This window comes from Gymnodraco acuticeps, unplaced genomic scaffold (genome assembly GCF_902827175.1).
Source record: "Gymnodraco acuticeps unplaced genomic scaffold, fGymAcu1.1, whole genome shotgun sequence".
NCBI classification, from domain to species: Eukaryota; Metazoa; Chordata; class Actinopteri; order Perciformes; family Bathydraconidae; genus Gymnodraco; species Gymnodraco acuticeps.
In genome coordinates, this window is record NW_022992319.1 from 511702 (window position 1) to 532041 (window position 20340).

General features: G+C 41.2%; 1 protein-coding gene across 1 annotated transcript in view; it reads left to right on the forward strand.

Annotated features, from left to right (window-relative positions):
• Nucleotides 1-817: 817 nt before the first annotated feature.
• The window catches only part of LOC117541253 (polypeptide N-acetylgalactosaminyltransferase 14-like), a 51885-nt gene continuing 32362 nt past the window's right edge, over nt 818-20340 (forward strand). The window contains exon 1 of the mRNA XM_034208427.1: nt 818-1142. Within this exon, the coding sequence (XP_034064318.1) occupies nt 984-1142 (159 nt within the window). The 5' untranslated portion in view covers nt 818-983. The remainder of the gene's footprint in view (nt 1143-20340) is intronic.

The following is a 20340-nucleotide window of genomic DNA, read 5'->3' on the forward strand; positions in this document are numbered from 1 at the left end:
CTTAGTCTTCGTTTTCTACTCTTTTTTACATGACTGCTTATTATCACAACGGGCAATCTTTCAATCCACATTTTGTTCTATTCAACATGAACATATTTACTTATTCATGCTTTTACTTGCCACTGTGTCACTTGCAGTATTTAGTTCCTTATGTATTGCTATTATGTATTAAGTATATTGTATGTGTTGCATTGTTGGGGGAGCCTGGACTTCATATTCTCATTGCAAACAACTACACTGTAACTATTGTGCAATAAATGACAATAAAGCCTTTCACTCTTTGAATCTTAACTAAAAAAGGACCTCTGTTTTGACTTAGTGCTGTTGTGGTGGGTTGCGGCTATAGGAGAGCCCTCTGTTGTTCAACATTGACACTAAATATCTGAACAAATGTGTAATGATTTGAACAAAATCCATAGATTATGAAAAAAGTCAGATTTTGTTGACTATACATTTTCGATTTGTATTTAATGTATTTGTTTTACTCTTAAATAGAACAACTGTCATAAAACACAATCTCTCCCATGATAAATACATATTTCTCATTTTATTCTATTCTTGTGTGTTTATTTTTTGTATTATTAAAAAAATAAAAAATGTAATACAGTTTTTTATTCTCCATCAGTGGAGTAGTTGTGTGTGTCGGCAGGTGGAGCTCCATGCTCCTCAGTCAAACCTCCAGGAGGGTCCAGGAGTCCCTGTGCGAAACACACTGACTGCGCACCCCACGCACACACGCACGCACACACACACACACACACGCGCGGCTGTCAGGCGTGTCAGTGGAGCGCTCGAGCCTCTGTGAGTTGGAGAGAGAGAGAGTCAGTGTGTTGCCGTCAGCACAGAGAGTGTGTGTCGGTGTGTGTGAGCGAGTTAGTGGAGGGTTAGTCCGCTTTGTTTGATTGTCTTCTCTCCCTCGCTTGTGTAGACATGGACATATAAGATGAGCCGGGCAGCCGCCGGCTCCTCCTGACCACCGGGAAATGAAGCGTCTCTGTCGGAGGCTGTCGGTGAGCGTGGCGGTGCTCGTGTGGCTGGGAGCGCTGGTTTACCTGCTGGTGCTCAGCCGGAGGAGGCTGCCAGAGCTCGGGACCGGAGGAGGGGGACCGGGAGGACCGGGAGGAGAGGCAGCAAACAGCCAGGTGAAGTACCACCGCGAGAGTGTGTGTGAGTGAAGGCCATGTGGGGACGTCCAGTGTGTGTGTGGAGTTAACAGGAGACAGGATATAAGCATGGGAAATACAAGTAAGAGTACAAAAGTGTTAGCATAACTTCAGGTATGATGTTATTGAATAAGGTGATGCAGTTATCATCACTAATGCATCAGGTGAAGTAACCACCACCGGTCCTACTGTGTGAGTGTGTGTGCATGACAGAAAGACCATGTGGGGACGTCTACTGTGTGTGTGGAGTTAACAGGAGACTCACTGCAGGATATAAGCATCCACAATATAAGTAAGAGTACAAAAGTGTTAGCACAACTTCAGGTATGATGTTTGATATATTATTGGATAAGATGCAGTAATCATCAGGTGAAGTAACCACTGGGGAGTGTGTGTGTGTGCGTGTGTGTGCGTGTGTGTGTGCGTGTGTGTGTGCGTGTGTGTGTGTGTGTGTGTGTGTGTGTGTGTGTGTGTGTGTGTGTGTGTGTGTGTGTGTGTGTGTGTGTGTGTGTGTGTGTGTGTGTGTGTGTGTGTGTGGTTTTCTCCTAAGCCTCAGAGATAGTTTGTGTTTCTGTGCTGGGAAAAAGTATGCAAAGTCTCGAGTAAATAATATCTACTTAAGGAAATAGTTCATGTATTAGTGTTTACGTTTTGGTTCTTGGCTCATGTGCAACTTATTGGTAGTTTACATTTCCATTTCATGACCTTTCTTTTAATGTTTTAAAGTACAACTCTTAACATGCAAGATATTAAGAGACGTAAGAAGCACAAGTAAAGCATAAAAAACACCAGGTAACTTTGGGTAAAAGTACTTTTTAATGTACTTTTGATGTATTTCGTCTTATGTATTCCCTCTGATAACCAGTCAACCCCCTTAGCCATCGCACATTAGTCATATTTAATCCCATTAACAATATTCCTGCCTGTAGTGGCTCTGTACTTATTAATGCCATGTCGTATTCCCTCTATACGAAGTGCTATAAGCTCGACCACCCACTGGAAAGGGGTTCTTATATATATATATTCTTATATACGATCAGAATCCGATGGATGTGGCTCCTCTGAAGATAATGCGGTTCATTTCCACCCTCACCACATGATGTGTGTTATGTAAAAGAGCTGCAGCGTGTTAACCATGGCGGTGGGATGAAGAGTATTGATCGAGCCCCTGTTACCTTGTTTTATTGAACCACACACACACACACACACACACACACACACACACACACACACACACACACACACACACCCACACACACACACACACACACACACACGCACACACCATGTATGCATCACTTCAGGGGACATTACATTGACTTACATGCATTTCCTGGAGACTTATCCGAACCTTAACCATAACCAACACATGCCTAACCCTAACCCTAACCCTAACCAAGTCTTCACCCTAAAAACAAAACAAAACAAAACAAACAGACAATCAAAGGGCAAACAAAAAATAAAGGAAGCCGGGGGACCAAGAAAGGGCTAGGGCCTGAGGGTCAGGGTGAACAGGTGTGTTTTTAATGATGATTTGAAGATGTTCAGGGAGGCAGCATTACGGATCTCGGCAGGAAGTGCATTCAAGTGCACACACACACACACACACACACACACACACACACACACACACACACACACACACACACACACACACACACACACACACACACACACACACACACACACACACACACACACACACACACATATTTTTCTCCTCTTAATCTGACTTATATCCGCTCTTTAGGCACATACATATAATACATCTATTTCTCTCAGTCGAGACACTGGAAATCACTGGGTATACATGAACATCCGTGACGCCCCTTCTCTGAACATCTTCAAATCAACCCTGAAAACTCATCTGTTCAACAAGGCCTTCCAACATGAACTCCCCCCCCCCCCCCCCCCCCAGGACATGTAACACTTCCATTTCTGCCCCCCTGTTTTATGTCTTGTCCTTAAATGTTTCCTTGTTAAGCGACCTTGGGTTAATGAAAGGCGCTATATCAATTAAAGTTATTATTATTATTATTATTCATAGAAATAGGCAAGAAAAATAATAAATTAAGGCATATCAAAAGTTCATAACAGATAACCCACTCAGTAAAAGTAAGAAAAACAAAATGAAATAAATAATGTCGGGATGTCTCTAACTAAAAGTTCATTTAAAATAATATATTTTTACTGATAACTATGTGTATTTTCATCAATCTACAGCAGTTTTGGTTCCTCTATCTTGGTTTTTAGGGTCATTCTGACATTTCCTGGGTCATCTTTAAGCATTTCCGTCCCTAATTTCTGCCATCGTTAACGTGTTCTAAATAATGAAGCACACTTGTAACAGAATCAGATTGATTGATTGCTGTTGCGTTAATCACTCAACACTACTGGCACAATCCTCCCAGTCCAGTGTACCTTAATTGCACGAATTCAAAGAATATTTTCTAAGTCATCAGCACATTTTTCGATGGAAAGACGTGTGTGTGTGTGTGTGTGTGTGTGTGTTCAGCTCCTCCACCACACACTGAGACTCAGCACTCTGTGTTTATGAAGAGACAACAGAAAAGCTGCACGAGCTGCATGTCGAATCAGATATCCTCCACTCAGTTTCCTAATATACTTCTTATACATGATGTATTTTTACTCACGGGAGTATTCATCTATATTTCAGCAGCGTGGTGTGACCATTGTTTTGTTTGTGAGGCAGGTGGTTTATGAAGCTTCGTCTCAATGTGAGGCGTTTTGGATGTGAGCGTCAATTCAATGGCGTAAATGCGGAGTGAAAGTTTCATAATGGAAAACAGCACGGGTGAATTACACGTTAGTCAAAAGCCTGTGTTTTTAGAGCTACATATTCAGACTCATAGTGGTATAATCAGGATTAATCGTACGTTTAAAACTCTTAAAATAACCTATATTTTGTGAGAGATAAAACAGATGTGGGGTTGAAGTTAAAAATACATTACAAACTGAAGAGAAATCAGATTTCTTTAACGTTATTATAACAGGATTTCTGATTCATTGGCATGAAGTCAGTCCATTTTTACTATCATACTGTGAGCATTATCTGTTCCTACAGTGTTTATGTTTATTTAGGATCCCATTATCTTTTGCTCTTGACAAAAGCTACTCTTCCTGGGGTCCGACACTTAAAACAATACAACAATACTCAACACAACAACATTCAAGACATAAGTCCTGACAGCAACATCACCAACATCATCAACAATCTCGTCCACTTTCAACATCAAACTCAGCCAAGGATGAGTGCACAAGACACCCACCAGTACAAAGCATGAGATACAATTCAATTAGGGTTCTCAGTTCACGAGGGGTTCATGCTCATTAGTAGATGGCCCTTCAATCTCTTCTTGAAAGAGGCTCTGGACTCTATGTCAGCAAGGTGGTTTGGCAATGAGTTCCATTGTAGCTCTATACGTCACAGAAGGGTTCAGAAGATGTGTCCTGGGTTTAGGTGCCCGGAGATGGCCTGATGCAGCTTGACTAGTCCTATGGTCGTGCTCGTCTCTTGTGTAAACTATTTGATCATAAAATACAGTGTTTTTTTGCCAAATTGGACATTTCTGAGAAAAGTGATAACACCAGATTGCAGACGTTTCTCAACCGGAAGCCATGATAGGTTTCTATGCATAACTCCAATATGAGTGTGCTTCAAACAGTGGAGAGCGAGTCTGGCAGCCTTGTTTTGAGCTATTTGTAATGTGTTTTTGCTGCTGATGACCATATGACCGGACAGTACTCAAGATGTGACAAAACCAGAGACTGGATGACTTGTTTCAAAGTGGTTGGTGTTGACTCTATCCACTATCTCACACTCCTGTGCAACTTCAGGACACACAATGCCTCTCCTGCTTTCAGCTCATCTAAAGAACGAGTCATGTGGTGGAATTTAACCAATAGAAAACCATCAAATAATTATAAAATGGTGGGGAAACCTTCCTGTTATACTGAAATGAAGAAACTCGGAATAAGACAGTCTTTTAAGGAGTTTATTCTTGCAAGAAGTGTCGAGCAGTCTGCAGCGAAGTACAACAATCAGGAGGTCTTATATTCACATTTTCAGAAAGAGAGTAGAAAAGGAGGGGGGTTAAGATAGACAAGAAAACATACATATAGGATTATTTTTAACACAGCAACAGGAGAGCCATCGTGTCTACTTTCCTTAAAAGGAGAAGGCCACCAACCTTACAATAATAAATAGATCCAACATTATTTACGACTCGTAGGTTAGGACATATTTACTGCTACCTGTCAACCATTGTATTAGAAATAGCTTGACAAGAAGAACACGTGGTGAACTTTCAATACTCAACATTTCCAATGACAGTAAATAACATTTTTCATGGATCAGGTGTGCTGTTACAGAACGGACGTGTCCAGTGGTCTCGAGTCAGGTGCGATACATGCAGCTTTTTGCCAGTTTGTACGCCTTTTCACTTCCATTCAATGTAAAATAATCCACGCTTGAATTACGGGAGAAAGGTTGAAAACGTGTTAATGTAATTTTGGCAGCTATTTTAGATTTAGATTTAGTCTTTAGACGAAAATGGTTATTAGTTTTAGTCACATTTTAGTCCTTTTTATCCTTCATAGTTTTAGTCGATGAAAAATCATTACATTTTAGTCCAGTTTTTAAACCAATTCAGTTAAATACAGGTATCTGAAATTGTAATCAAGGTGACATTATTGAAATTCATAAAGCAACATTTCACTCTCCTAACACTTTACTTGTGTAATTAGTGACGTGTGCAGATTCCCAGAATCCCAACTAATTCAACCAATGACAGGGGTGCATTTTGACAGACAAGACGGACAATGGGGGAAAATATCCTGCATTTTGAATGTCCGATAGTCCACCAGTAACACCTTAGTCCTGTCTCGTCTCGTCAACGAAAACTAAATATACATTTCGTCATAGTTTTTATTATGAAAAATCTATTTTTAGCTCGTCCTCGTCTCGTCTTAGTCATGTAAAAAAGGTCGTTGACAAACATTTTTCGTCATAGTTTTCGTTGACGAAATTAACACTGCTTTAAGGTTTCCAGATGAATGCGTTCACGTTGACAGTGCTTGTCTTTGTGTGTCTTCATTGTAGGATTGATTCAGGCTTAGTATTCATTTCTACAGTGATCTTTAGTGGACAGGTGAGGAATAACACATCTGGGGTAAAGGATGTGAATGCAAAGCCAAAACAAGACTAGGAGTTCTTTAAAATGTTGATGCAGATTGAGGGTGAAAATGGGACATTTTGAAGAAAGTCAGTGTAATTCAATATTTGTGAAAAGAGAAGTAAATTAATAAGATGTCCTTCGTCAACAAAGCTCTTAAAACATTAGTAATTCTTCATGAGAGCGACTGTTTGTCTTCATTTTGAGACTCGCCTTAATTTTGCATGAGTAGGAGTTGCTTTTTCAAGTGGCGGATAATTCACGCATTGAAGCTTAATCTGCTGTTGCTCCTATTGTAAGTTTCCCAGCTGAATGCCTCGAATGAGAAATTTGAAATGTAATTAAAGTACTTCAGTAGAAGGGGAAGAAACAGCTGCAGCCACTTAGCCTATCCGAGGAGGAAGAGGAGGAAGAGGAGGAAGAGGAAAACAGTCTTGTCTTGTGTGGACTTGTTCTGTGAGATTTGAGCTCACAAGCTAATGAGAGAATCTCCGCAAGACTGTCAGTGTGTGTGTGTGTGTGTGTGTGTGTGTGTGTGTGTGTTTCAATACCCTTTCCATATTCAGACTTGCCATCTTAATCCTACATTTGTTCACACCCAGTGCAAGTGTAGGATCTGTCAGCAGGTATAGAGACCGTCTTGTAACAGACAGTAATTACCATGCACACAGTCTGCTGCTTTCATAATAAAAAAACTAAATAAAAAAAACTAAATTAGGTCCTTCTGGTGCAGTGATATATGATTTAAATAAACATGAGTTCTAGCGGGATCAGGGATATGATACAGCTCTAATTGGAGACATTTGAACCAAAACAGGACGTTTTTCTTAAGAAAAATACAGTTTTATCCCACGGTTAAAATCCTGCGCTCTGTGCAAGAGCAACCACTCTCATAGTGTATGTTTATAATACACTGTGCTGTAAAGACTGCACAGTATTACATTCTGTTTGATCTTGTTCTCTCTCATATGTATGTATTCTTTTACTACTTATATCTAGTGCACAATTTCTGTAGTATATTGTATGTTGCAAAGCATGAGACTGGAGATCTTTATTGACAAAAGTATGCAGCAGCTTTAGTGCAGATGACAGTAGAAAGTCTTTCAATCCTTTTAAAGAGTCCTCTCCTGCTGATGTTCAGGTGTATATCAGTATGTAGTGTCTCTACTTTAAAGAGTCCTCTCCTGCTGATGTTCAGGTGTATATCAGTATGCAGTGTCTCTACTTTAAAGAGTCCTCTTCTGCTGATGTTCAGGTGTATATCAGTATGTAGTGTCTCTACTTTAAAGAGTCCCCTCCTGCTGATGTTCAGGTGTATCTCAGTATGTAGTGTCTCTACTTTAAAGAGTCCTCTCCTGCTGATGTTCAGGTGTATATCAGTATGTAGTGTCTCTACTTTAAAGAGTCCTCTCCTGCTGATGTTCAGGTGTATATCAGTATGTAGTGTCTCTACTTTAAAGAGTTCTCATCCTGCTGATGTTCAGGTGTATATCAGTATGTCGTGACTCTACTTTAAAGAGTCCTCTCCTGCTGATGTTCAGGTGTATATCAGTACGTAGTCTCTCTACTTTAAAGAGTCCTCTCCTGCTGATGTTCAGGTGTATATCAGTATGTAGTGTCTCACTTTAAAGAGTCCTCTCCTGCTGATGTTCAGGTATATATCAGTATGTACTGTCTCTACTTTAATGAGTCCTCTCCTGCTGATGTTCAGGTGTATATCAGTATGTAGTGTCTCACTTTAAAGAGTCCTCTCCTGCTGATGTTCAGGTATATATCAGTATGTACTGTCTCTACTTTAAAGAGTCCTCTCCTGCTGATGTTCACGTGTATATCAGTATGTAGTGTCTATACTTTAAAGAGTCCTCTCCTGCTGATGTTCAGGTGTATATCAGTATGTAGTGTCTCTACTTTAAAGAGTCCCTCTCCTGCTGATGTTCAGGTGTATATCAGTATGCAGTGCTACTTTAAAGAGTCCTCTCTGCTGAGTTCAGGGTATATCAGTATGTAGTGTCTCTACTTTAAAGAGTCCTCCTGATGATGTTCAGGTGTATATCAGTATGTAGTGTCTCTACTTTAAAGAGTTCTCTCCTGCTGATGTTCAGTGTATATCAGTACTGTAGTGTCTCTACTTTAAAGAGTCCTCTCCTGCTGATGTTCAGGTGTATATCAGTATGTCGTGACTCTACTTTAAAGAGTCCTCTCCTGCTGATGTTCAGGTGTATATCAGTACGTAGTCTCTCTACTTTAAAGAGTCCTCTCCTGCTGATGTTCAGGTGTATATCAGTATGTAGTGTTCTCACTTTAAAGAGTCCTCTCCTGCTGAGTTCAGGTATATATCAGTATGTACTGTCTCTACTTTAAAGAGTCCTCTCCTGCTGATGTTCAGGTGTATATCAGTATGTAGTGTCTCACTTTAAAGAGTCCTCTCCTGCTGATGTTCAGGTATATATCAGTATGTACTGTCTCTACTTTAAAGAGTCCTCTCCTGCTGATGTTCACGTGTATATCAGTATGTAGTGTCTATACTTTAAAGAGTCCTCTCCTGCTGATGTTCAGGTGTATATCAGTATGTAGTGTCTCTACTTTAAAGAGTCCTCTCCTGCTGATGTTCAGGTGTATATCAGTATGCAGTGTCTCTACTTTAAAGAGTCCTCTCCTGCTGATTGTTCAGGTGTATATCAGTATGTAGTGTCTCTACTTTAAAGAGTCCTCTCCTGCTGATGTTCAGGTGTATATCAGTATGTAGTGTCTCTACTTTAAAGAGTCCTCTCCTGCTGATGTTCAGGTGTATATCAGTATGTAGTGTCTCTACTTTAAAGAGTCCTCTCCTGCTGATGTTCAGGTGTATATCAGTATGTACTGTCTCTACTTTAAAGAGTCCTCTCCTGCTGATGTTCAGGTGTATATCAGTATGTAGTGTCTCACTTTAAAGAGTCCTCTCCTGCTGATGTACAGGTATATATCAGTATGTACTGTCTTCTACTTTAAAGAGTCCTCTCCTGTGATGTTCACGTGTATTCAGTATGGTGTGCTATAACTTTAAGAGTCCTCTCCTGCTGATGTTCAGGTGTAATGATCATAAGTAGTGGTCCTCTACTTTAAAAGTCCTCTCCTGCTGATGTTCATGTGTTATATCAGTAATGCAGTGTCTCTACTTTAAATGAGTCCTCTCCTGCTGATGTTCAGGTGTATATCAGTATTTAGTGTCTCTACTTTAAAGAGATCCGTCTCCTGCTGATGGTCAGGTTATATCAGTATGTAGTGTCTCTACTTAACAGAGTCCTCTCCTGCTGATGTTCAGGTGTATAATCAGTAGTAGTGTCTCTACTTTAAAGAGTCCTCTTCTGGGGGCCCCTTTGTGGGAAATGGTGTCAGGTGTCTATCAGTATGTAAGTGTCTCTACTTTAAAGAGTCGCTCTTCTGCTGAATTGTTCAGGTGTATATCAGTATGTAGTGTCTCTACTTTAAAGGAGTCCTCTCCTGCTGATGTTCAGGTGTATATCAGTATGTAGTGTCTCTACTTAAAGAGTCCTCTCCTGCTGATGTTCAGGTGTATATCAGTATGTAGTGTCTCTACTTTAAAGAGTCCTCATCCTGCTGATGTTCAGGTGTATATCAGTATGTAAGTGTCTCTACTTTAAAGAGTCCTCTCCTGCTGAGTTCAGGTGTATATCAGTATGTAGTGTCTCTACTTTAAAGAGTTCCTCTCCTGCTGATGTTCAGGTGTATATCAGTATGTAGTGTCCTCTACTTTAAAGAGTCCTCTCCTGCTGATGTTCAGGTGTATATCAGTATGTAGTGTCTCTACTTTAAAGAGTCCTCTTCCTGCTGATGTTCAGGTGTATATCAGTATGTAGTGTCTCTACTTTAAAGAGTCCTCTCCTGCTGAGTTCAGTGTATATCAGTATGTAGTGTCTCTACATTAAAGAGTCCTCTCCTGCTGATGTTCAGTATGTAGTGTCTCTACTTTAAAGAGTCCTCTTCTGCTGATGTTCAGGTGTATATCAGTATGTAGTGTCTCTACTTTAAAGAGTCCTCTCCTGCTGATGTTCAGGTGTATATCAGTATGTAGTGTCTCTACTTTAAAGAGTCCTCTCCTGCTGATGTTCAGGTGTATATCAGTATGTAGTGTCTCTACTTTAAGAGTCCTCTCTGCTGATGTTCAGGTTGTATATCAGTATGTAGTGTCTCTACTTTAAAGAGTCCTCTTCCTGCTGATGTTCAGGTGTATATCAGTATGTAGTGTCTTCTACTTAAGAGTCCTCTTCTGCTGATGTTCAGGTGTATATCAGTATGTAGTGTCTCTACTTTAAAGAGTCCCTCTCCTGCTGATGTTCAGGTGTATATCAGTATGTAGTGTCTCTACTTTAAAGAGTCCTCTCCTGCTGATGTTCAGGTATATCAGTATAGTAGTGTCTCTACTTTAAAGAGTCCTCTCCTGCTGATGTTCAGGTGTATATCAGTATGTAGTAGTCTCTACTTTAAAGAGTCCTCTCCTGCTGATGTTCAGGTGTATATCAGTATGTAGTGTCTCTACTTTAAAGAGTCCTCTCCTGCTGATGTTCAGGTGTATATCAGTATGTAGTGTCTCTACTTTAAAGAGTCCTCTCCTGCTGATGTTCAGGTGTATATCAGTATGTAGTGTCTCTACTTTAAAGAGTCCTCTCCTGCTGATGTTCAGGTGTATATCAGTATGTAGTGTCTCTACTTTAAAGAGTCCTCTCCTGCTGATGTTCAGGTGTATATCAGTATGTAGTGTCTCTACTTTAAAGAGTCCTCTCCTGCTGATGTTCAGGTGTATATCAGTATGTAGTGTCTCTACTTTAAAGAGTCCTCTCCTGCTGATGTTCAGGTGTATATCAGTATGTAGTGTCTCTACTTTAAAGAGTCCTCTCCTGCTGATGTTCAGGTGTATATCAGTATGTAGTGTCTCTACTTTAAAGAGTCCTCTCCTGCTGATGTTCAGGTGTATATCAGTATGTAGTGTCTCTACTTTAAAGAGTCCTCTCCTGCTGATGTTCAGGTGTATATCAGTATGTAGTGTCTCTACTTTAAAGAGTCCTCTCCTGCTGATGTTCAGGTGTATATCAGTATGTAGTGTCTCTACTTTAAAGAGTCCTCTCCTGCTGATGTTCAGGTGTATATCAGTATGTAGTGTCTCTACTTTAAAGAGTCCTCTCCTGCTGATGTTCAGGTGTATATCAGTATGTAGTGTCTCTACTTTAAAGAGTCCTCTCCTGCTGATGTTCAGGTGTATATCAGTATGTAGTGTCTCTACTTTAAAGAGTCCTCTCCTGCTGATGTTCAGGTGTATATCAGTATGTAGTGTCTCTACTTTAAAGAGTCCTCTCCTGCTGATGTTCAGGTGTATATCAGTATGTAGTTGTCTCTACTTTAAAGAGTCCTCTCCTGCTGATGTTCAGGTGTATATCAGTATTTAGTGTCTCTACTTTAAAGAGTCTCTCCTGCTGATGTTCAGGTGTATATCAGTATGTGGTGTCTCTACTTTAAAGAGTCCTCTCCTGCTGATGTTCAGGTGTATATCAGTATGTAGTGTCTCTACTTTAAAGAGTCCTTCCTGCTGATGTTCAGGTGTATATCAGTATGTAGGTCTCTACTTTAAGAGTCCTCTCCTGCTGATGTTCAGGTGTATATCAGTATGTAGTGTCTCTACTTTAAAGAGTCCTCTCCTGCTGATGTTCAGGTGTATATCAGTATGTAGTGTCTCTACTTTTAAGAGTCCTCTCCTGCTGATGTTCAGGTGTATATCAGTATGTAGTGTCCTCTACTTTAAAGAGTCCTCTCCTGCTGATGTTCAGGTGTATATCAGTATGTAGTGTCTCTACTTTAAAGAGTCCTCTCCTGCTGATGTCCAGGTTGTATATCAGTATGTAGTGTCTCTACTTGAAAAGAGTCTCTTCCTGCTGATGTTCAGGTGGATATCAGTATGTAGTGTCTCCTACTTTAAAGGTCCCTCTCCTCTGATGTTCAGGTGTATAGTCAGTATGTAGTGTCTCTACTTTAAAGAGTCCTCTCCTGCTGATGTTCAGGTGTATATCAGTATGTAGTGTCTCTACTTTAAAGAGTCCTCTCCTGCTGATGTTCAGGTGTATATCAGTATGTAGTGTCCTCTACATGTCTCCATGCTTTAATGTTCAAAAGCTCTTTATTGTTCTCATACTGCCTGTGCTGCAGCACCTCTTTTCACCCTCTGTCTGAAACCAGAGCCCAGTCCGCTCTGATTGGTTAGCTGGCCGGCTCTGTGATTGGTCAACCTCTTAGAGATGTTCTACACTTAGCCATTAAACATCATGTTCTTCTGCACAATAGAAATAAACCTGTCCCATTTGGAGCTAAAAACACTTTCAGGACCCACTTAGGTGTTTCTGCATGACTAGATTTTAAAATCATCACCTGCCCTTTTCTTTATCCAAGTGAAAATACCGACAAATCCTCATGAACACTTGATGAACACCAGCACACAAAAAGCAGTACAGGCAGAATCTTGCATGATGTCAGCGTCTGTTTTGTAGTTAATCCTGCTCTACAACCGTTTTTTTTCCGCTTACAGAAGCAATACACCTGATGTAATCTATTGTAGCTGCAACATGAACCCTGGTGCTTGTTTGCAGTCTGAGTGTTTAATGTAAACAAGCTCTGGTGTTGTGTCTGACATGTTGTTGAGCAGAGAACACCCTGATTGCAGGAATGAGTCCTAAAACCTGGATATGAGTCAGCATTTCAGCACTTCTGATTAAATCGCAGTAAATACCCCACTGGTTAATTAAAAAATGTGGTGTAGTTCCTTTATAGCCCCACATTAGCCTCCTTTAGCTTAGAGGTGGTGACGTAAAGTCATGTGACTGTGCTGTAGTTCCTTTATAGCCCAACATTAGCCTCCTTTAGCTTAGCGGTGGTGACGTGAAGTCATGTGACCCTGCTGTAGTTCCTTTATAGCCCAACATTAGCCTCCTTTAGCTTAGCGGTGGTGACGTGAAGTCATGTGACTGTGCTGTAGTTCCTTTATAGCCCAACATTAGCCACCTTTAGCTTAGCGGTGGTGATGTGAAGTTATGTGACTGTGCTGTAGTTCCTTTATAGCCCAACATTAGCCTCCTTTAGCTTAGCGGTGGTTACGTGAAGTCATGTGACCGTGCTGTAGTTCCTTTATAGCTCAACATTAGCCTCCTTTAGCTTAGCGGTGGTGACGTGAAGTCATGTGACCGTGCTGTAGTTCCTTTATAGCCCAACATTAGCCACTTTTAGCTTAGCGGTGGTGATGTGAATTCATGTGACCGTGCTGTAGTTCCTTTATAGCCCAACATTAGCCTCCTTTAGCTTAGCGGTGGTGACGTGAAGTCATGTGACCGTGCTGTAGTTCCTTTATAGCCCAACATTAGCCTCCTTTAGCTTAGCGGTGGTGATGTGAAGTCATGTGACCTTGCTGTAGTTCCTTTATAGCCCAACATTAGCCTCCTTTAGCTTAGCGGTGGTGACGTGAAGTCATGTGACCGTGCTGTAGTTCCTTTATAGCCCAACATTAGCCTCCTTTAGCTTAGCGGTGGTGACGTGAAGTCATGTGACCGTGCTGTAGTTCCTTTATAGCCCAACATTAGCCACCTTAGCTTAGCGGTGGTGATGTGAAGTCATGTGACTGTGCTGTAGTTCCTTTATAGCCCAACATTAGCCTCCTTTAGCTTAGCGGTGGTGACGTGAAGTCATGTGACCCTGCTGTAGTTCCTTTATAACCCAACATTAGCCTCCTTTAGCTTAGCGGTGGTGACGTGAAGTCATGTGACTGTGCTGTAGTTCCTTTATAGCCCAACATTAGCCACCTTTAGCTTAGCGGTGGTGATGTGAATTCATGTGACCGTGCTGTAGTTCCTTTATAGCCCAACATTAACCTCCTTTAGCTTAGCGGTGGTGACGTGAAGTCATGTGACCGTGCTGTAGTTCCTTTATAGCCCAACATTAGCCTCCTTTAGCTTAGTGGTGGTGATGTGAAGTCATGTGACCTTGCTGTAGTTCCTTTATAGCCCAACATAGCCTCCTTTAGCTTAGCGGTGGTGACGTGAAGTCATGTGACCGTGCTGTAGTTCCTTTATAGCCCAACATTAGCCTCCTTTAGCTTAGCGGTGGTGACGTGAAGTCATGTGACTGTGCTGTAGTTCCTTTATAGCCCAACATTAGCCTCCTTTAGCTTAGCGGTGGTGACGTGAAGTCATGTGACTGTGCTGTAGTTCCTTTATAGCCCAACATTAGCCTCCTTTAGCTTAGCGGTGGTGACGTGAAGTCATGTGACTGTGCTGTAGTTCCTTTATAGCCCAACATTAGCCTCCTTTAGCTTAGCGGTGGTGACGTGAAGTCATGTGACCCTGCTGTAGTTCCTTTATAGCCCAACATTAGCCTCCTTTAGCTTAGCGGTGGTGACGTGAAGTCATGTGACCGTGCTGTAGTTCCTTTATAGCCCAACATTAGCCACCTTTAGCTTAGCGGTGGTGATGTGAAGTCATGTGACTGTGCTGTAGTTCCTTTATAGCCCAACATTAGCCTCCTTTAGCTTAGCGGTGGTGACGTGAAGTCATGTGACCCTGCTGTAGTTCCTTTATAACCCAACATTAGCCTCCTTTAGCTTAGCGGTGGTGACGTGAAGTCATGTGACTGTGCTGTAGTTCCTTTATAGCCCAACATTAGCCACCTTTAGCTTAGCGGTGGTGATGTGAAGTCATGTGACCGTGCTGTAGTTCCTTTATAGCCCAACATTAGCCTCCTTTAGCTTAGCGGTGGTGACGGGAAGTCATGTGACCGTGCTGTAGTTCCTTTATAGCCCAACATTAGCCACCTTTAGCTTAGCGGTGGTGACGTGAAATCATGTGACCGTGCTGTAGTTCCTTTATAGCCCAACATTAGCCTCCTTTAGCTTAGCGGTGGTGACGTGAAGTCATGTGACCGTGCTGTAGTTCCTTTATAGCCTAACACTAGCTTTTTATTTCTGCCAATTGCATTCAGGCCTTTAAAATGACAAAGTTGTGTTAATATGTAGGGATTGACAAAAACATGTAAGGGTCTTAAATGTGTATTTCTTGCTACAATCCAAAAACGATTGAAGGGAATCATGTTGCTTTTTGTTGAGGGATCCCTTGCAAATCATCCAATTCGGCCCACACACATACATCATCACTGCACTCACTGACTTTTTCATACAGTATATTAAAAAATCAGCTAATGATCAGGCAGCTAAAAAACAACAGAGTAGCAAAAAAAATGCATTTGTCAAAAGGCAAAACATTTCACTTTGTGAACCCTTATTTATCAGGTGTACCGGTATATCAAAAATCTGTTTAATCATAATTTTTTGTTTTCGTTTTCCTGCAGACACCAGCATATGTCTCTCCAGTTATGCATACTTGCACATAATCACATTACATGGGTTCTTAACCTCATTACTGGCCTAATTACGGTATAATCACGTTATTAATGTGCATGTAAATGTAGCCGGTGCTCGTGTTCGACAGCTTGCAGGTGAGACTGTGCAGAGGGTTGCAAGGGAGGAACCTCCAGTGGATAACTCCCAACAGCACAGATTGTCCCTTTCAGACGTATATACACAGTGTATTTGTGTGTGTGTCAGGACTGAGGGTGTGTGTGAGTTTTCTCAGCAGAACTTGTGGCAGTGTGTGTGCTGCATTCAAATGCTAATGCTCAGTTCCCATTTCTCCCAGGATTAGCCTGCACTCCTGTTTACCTAGCACCACTACTTCCTGTACAAGGAGCGACACACACACACACACACACACACACACACACACACACACACACACACACACACACACACACACACACACACTGATTTAGCCCTTGGAGAGCCTTTGAAGCAGCTTGGTTGGAGTGTGTCCGTGTCCTCAGGCAGGATGGCGGAGGATCTTTTATAAAGTTTCTGCCTTCAGAAGTCCAAACATGAGAGGAAACAATTCGTTGGTGTGTTCAATTCTGAAGGACACCCTGACTCTGTGTTTGTGTGTTTGTGTGTGTGTGTGTGTGTGTGTGTGTGTGTGTGTGTGTGTGTGTGTGTGTGTGTGTGTGCCCCTACCTCAGTCTCTTTCCATGAATGAATGTGAATAGTCCTAGTGAGGGATGTGCTGAAACACAGAAACAATTACAAATCACACACTTGAGAGTTTCTTCATTGAAGTGATTGGAAGATTAAATCAAACCATGTGTCCCAGCAGATTGTTCGCCCCGGTGCTTCATTAACACTCAACACTGTGTCTGACTGCAATCACACCCAGCTAACTGACTGTTGCTTTAATTACCATAACCCCATTTCCAGCTCAAGTTCATTTAGACCTTTAAAATCTGTCAAATCAGCCAAATCACGGGAACAATCCATCTAAACATAGATGTTTTTAAGCAGCTGCTTTATTGACGTAAGGCTTGTTGACACATGTGACGCTTGTTGAATGTGAATACGTTACATGTGAAAGTGCATACATTGGATATGGTTGAATATGAGCTGCTTTGTTTTTGACATTTCTTTTTTTAGTCCCTTCCCTTCGCCCCGGCTGCCACTGTGAATATCTCTTAAGACTTGGCTGGTAAATAAAGGTTAGATAAATACAAAATATGAGGTATTTGCAAGTCTGATGAAAAACTCCCAACCACGCAGTTATTTAAATAGACAATGCTTTTTTTTAAGCTGAATCTTTGAGAGGGAGAAGTATTTCTGTTGGACAATACATTTTACTGTTATACATACTAGTAATTATGAATGACATTACTAAACAAGAGAAACTAGAGCTGCAATTATCAGTCGTATTATTGATAAGAGGTATACAAACGATGAATGGTTAAACCAATGCAATATGGACAATTTTCACGACTTTCTGACATTATACGGAGCAATGGATCAATCTAGATCAATATAAAAATAATAATTAGTTGTCATCAAAGATACACTGACTGACTGTCTTATTAATGATTAAGTCCTCGTCTCACTTGTGTCTAAATACAGACAGATGTTCAACACACAGTTATTGCTTGTTGTGACTTGCCTGCTCAGAGAGTGTTGGCATGAGCAGATTTGTCTTTAAGGTAAGATAAAGAGATAGATTAAGAGTTGGCAGCACCTAACTTAAAGAGGCCCTTTTATTATTTTCCCTTTCCTTTAGTGTGTTCTATAGGTTTGTGTGCATGTATATGGTCTGCAAAGGCTAAAATCACGGTGCCAATACAAATATCACACTAAACATTTCCATAATAGATCTGCTTTAATGTAAATAAATGTGGAGACAAATCACATTTAAATATGTTTTTCTCAGAGATGGTCCAAAATTATGCAATTTAATTGATTGTAGGCATCAGGCTGCACAACCAGGGGCTAACCATGTAACAACACACACAAATATCACGTATTGTACATAACATCACATACATGTAAATATATTTAACAATTAAAATATTGTTTTAACAGCTACTTACCGGTATATCATTTCGATTTTAATTGCATCTTTAGTTGTATTAATCTCGTGTGAACCTGTACTGTACTTTAGCTCTCACTGTGTTGCAGATTAAACTCCTGAATTTCGGGGATTAATAAAGGTCCATTTTATCTTATCTTATCTTATTGGACAACTTAAAACCCCAAATGCATTGAGCTGAGTCTTCCACCGATTGAGGGTATCTGTGAAATGCACCAGAATCAGTCTGTATGAGATAAATGCAAACACAGAGAGAGTTCTGATTGTCTCACTCTGTCCTAAATCCCTTTTCAATGTTCAGCATGTGCCAGTGTCAATGATTTAGAAGACTTTTATAGGGATCATACATTAAAACTGTAACAGTACGCATTGAAAACCCAATACAACCATATTAAATTCTCCTACTGTACGTCCTCTGCGAGTGTGTCTCTCTACATTTCTGTCTCAGTTTCTCTCTCTCTTTTTGTTTATCGAGTCAAAAGATCGATGCTCCAATCTGTGTGCTCGCCTCGTGTATCGCAACGCCCAATCGCACGCTCACAATATCCTAGACTGCACATTTAGCCACACACTCACACACAATACATGCACACACACATGACATTATTCATTTCCCCGTCATAAGAAATGCAGTTATTGTTCCTTCCCTCTCCCTATCAGGAGGTATTCACATGGACAAGAGGAGAGGGAAATTAGTTTTCAGAGCGCCTATAACCAGCTCCCAGGGAGGGAATCATAATAATAATGTTTTATATGAGCCTCTCCGTTCAGCAGGGCCTACTGGTTATAGTAGTAGTATTCGTTTATTTGTCCCCGAGGGAAAATGGGTTGAAGCACATCACAAAGGCATTTAAAAAGTTAAGACAATACATCACTGACAACAACATAGACCAGATTAAAACAAACAGACATAAGAAAACCAGATATCGGCAGACATGACAAGGGGCCTATAGGCCCTCATTTGCGAAATAGGGGCCAGACCAGCTGGGTAAACAGGGGCGTCCTAGCCATCATTTATTCAGGAGTTTGATGGCTTGTGGGACGAAAGACAGCCTAGATCTGTTCTTTTTTAAATAAGGGGCACGATATCTCCGCCCGATGGCAACAGTTCAAAGTAAGAGGCAAGAGGGTGGCCTCAGGTCACTCGCAATATTGTGTGCCAATTTTAAAACTCTGTCCTTATATAAGCATTCTATATTAGCAAATGAGATTCCTGTCAATTTACTGGACAATGTTACGGCCCTCCTGACTGACTTTTTCTGTGCCTCAGTTGCGTTTCCGAACCAGCATATAATGCCGAAGGAGAGCACACTTTCGATAAAAGCATGATAAAACATCTTCACCATTCTGTTTCCGACATTAAAAGACAATCATTTACGTAAAAAAAACATTCTTTGTTGAGACTTAGCATTTATTTTCTCAGACCAAACATCCCATCTGAGCTTGTGGTCAAGCACGACACCAAGATACTTGCACTCAGTGACACATTGAATGGGCTCGCTATTTAATAAAAGAGTAGGGTTGGGCGATTGTGCTATTCTAAAATCAATTTCCATCTCCTTTGTTTTTGAGGTGTTTAGAAGCAGGTTTGACTTCTCACACCAGTTAATAAAGAAGTCAAGGACAGGCCCATGCTCCTCTTCCTCATCAAAGAGGAGGCTGACCAGGGCCGTATCATCTGCATACTTAATAAAGTGCCTATTGGGAAAAGTGCTGATGCAGGTTGGCTAACTAAACTGGCCCCTGGCAAATAGGGTCTAACGGGAGGCGTGTGGCGCAGTGGATAGAGCCTTGGTGTTGGGATCAGGGATCACAGGTTCAAACCCCACTGCAGTCAGCATGTCGTTGTGTCCCTGAGACACTTCACCCCAAAGTGCTCCTGTGGGGATTGCCCACAGTATTGAGTATGTAAGTCGCTTTGGATAAAAGCGTCTAACATGTAATGTAATATTTGTGAAATTTTCGAGGGAAATTAAGCTGTTTCTCAACAGTGACACTGGCTGATACATTCCACAAGCCACCTGCAAGCGTGAGTGAACTAGTTAGCTGTAGGTTATCTGCAAGTTAGCTGCAAGTTAGCTGCAAGTTAGCTGCTACTGTAGCTATCTGAAAGTTATCTGCAAGTTAGCTGCAAGTTATCTGCAAGCCAGCTGCAAGTTATCTGCAAGTTATCCGCAAGTTATCTGCAAGTGAGCTGCTAGTTATCTGCAAGCCACCTGCAAGCCAGCTGCAAGTTATCTACAAGTTATCTGCAAGTGAGCTGTAAGTGAGCTGCAAGCCAGCTGCAAGTTATCTGCAAGTTATCTGCAAGTTATCTGCAAGCCAGCTGCAAGTTATCTACAAGTGAGCTGTAAGTGAGCTGCTAGTTAGCTGCAAGCCACCTGCAAGCCAGCTGCAAGTTATCTGCAAGTTATCTGCAAGTTATCTACAAGTTATCTGCAAGTTATTTGCAAGTTATCTGCAAGTTATTTGCAAGTTATCTGCAAGTTATCTGCAAGTATCTGC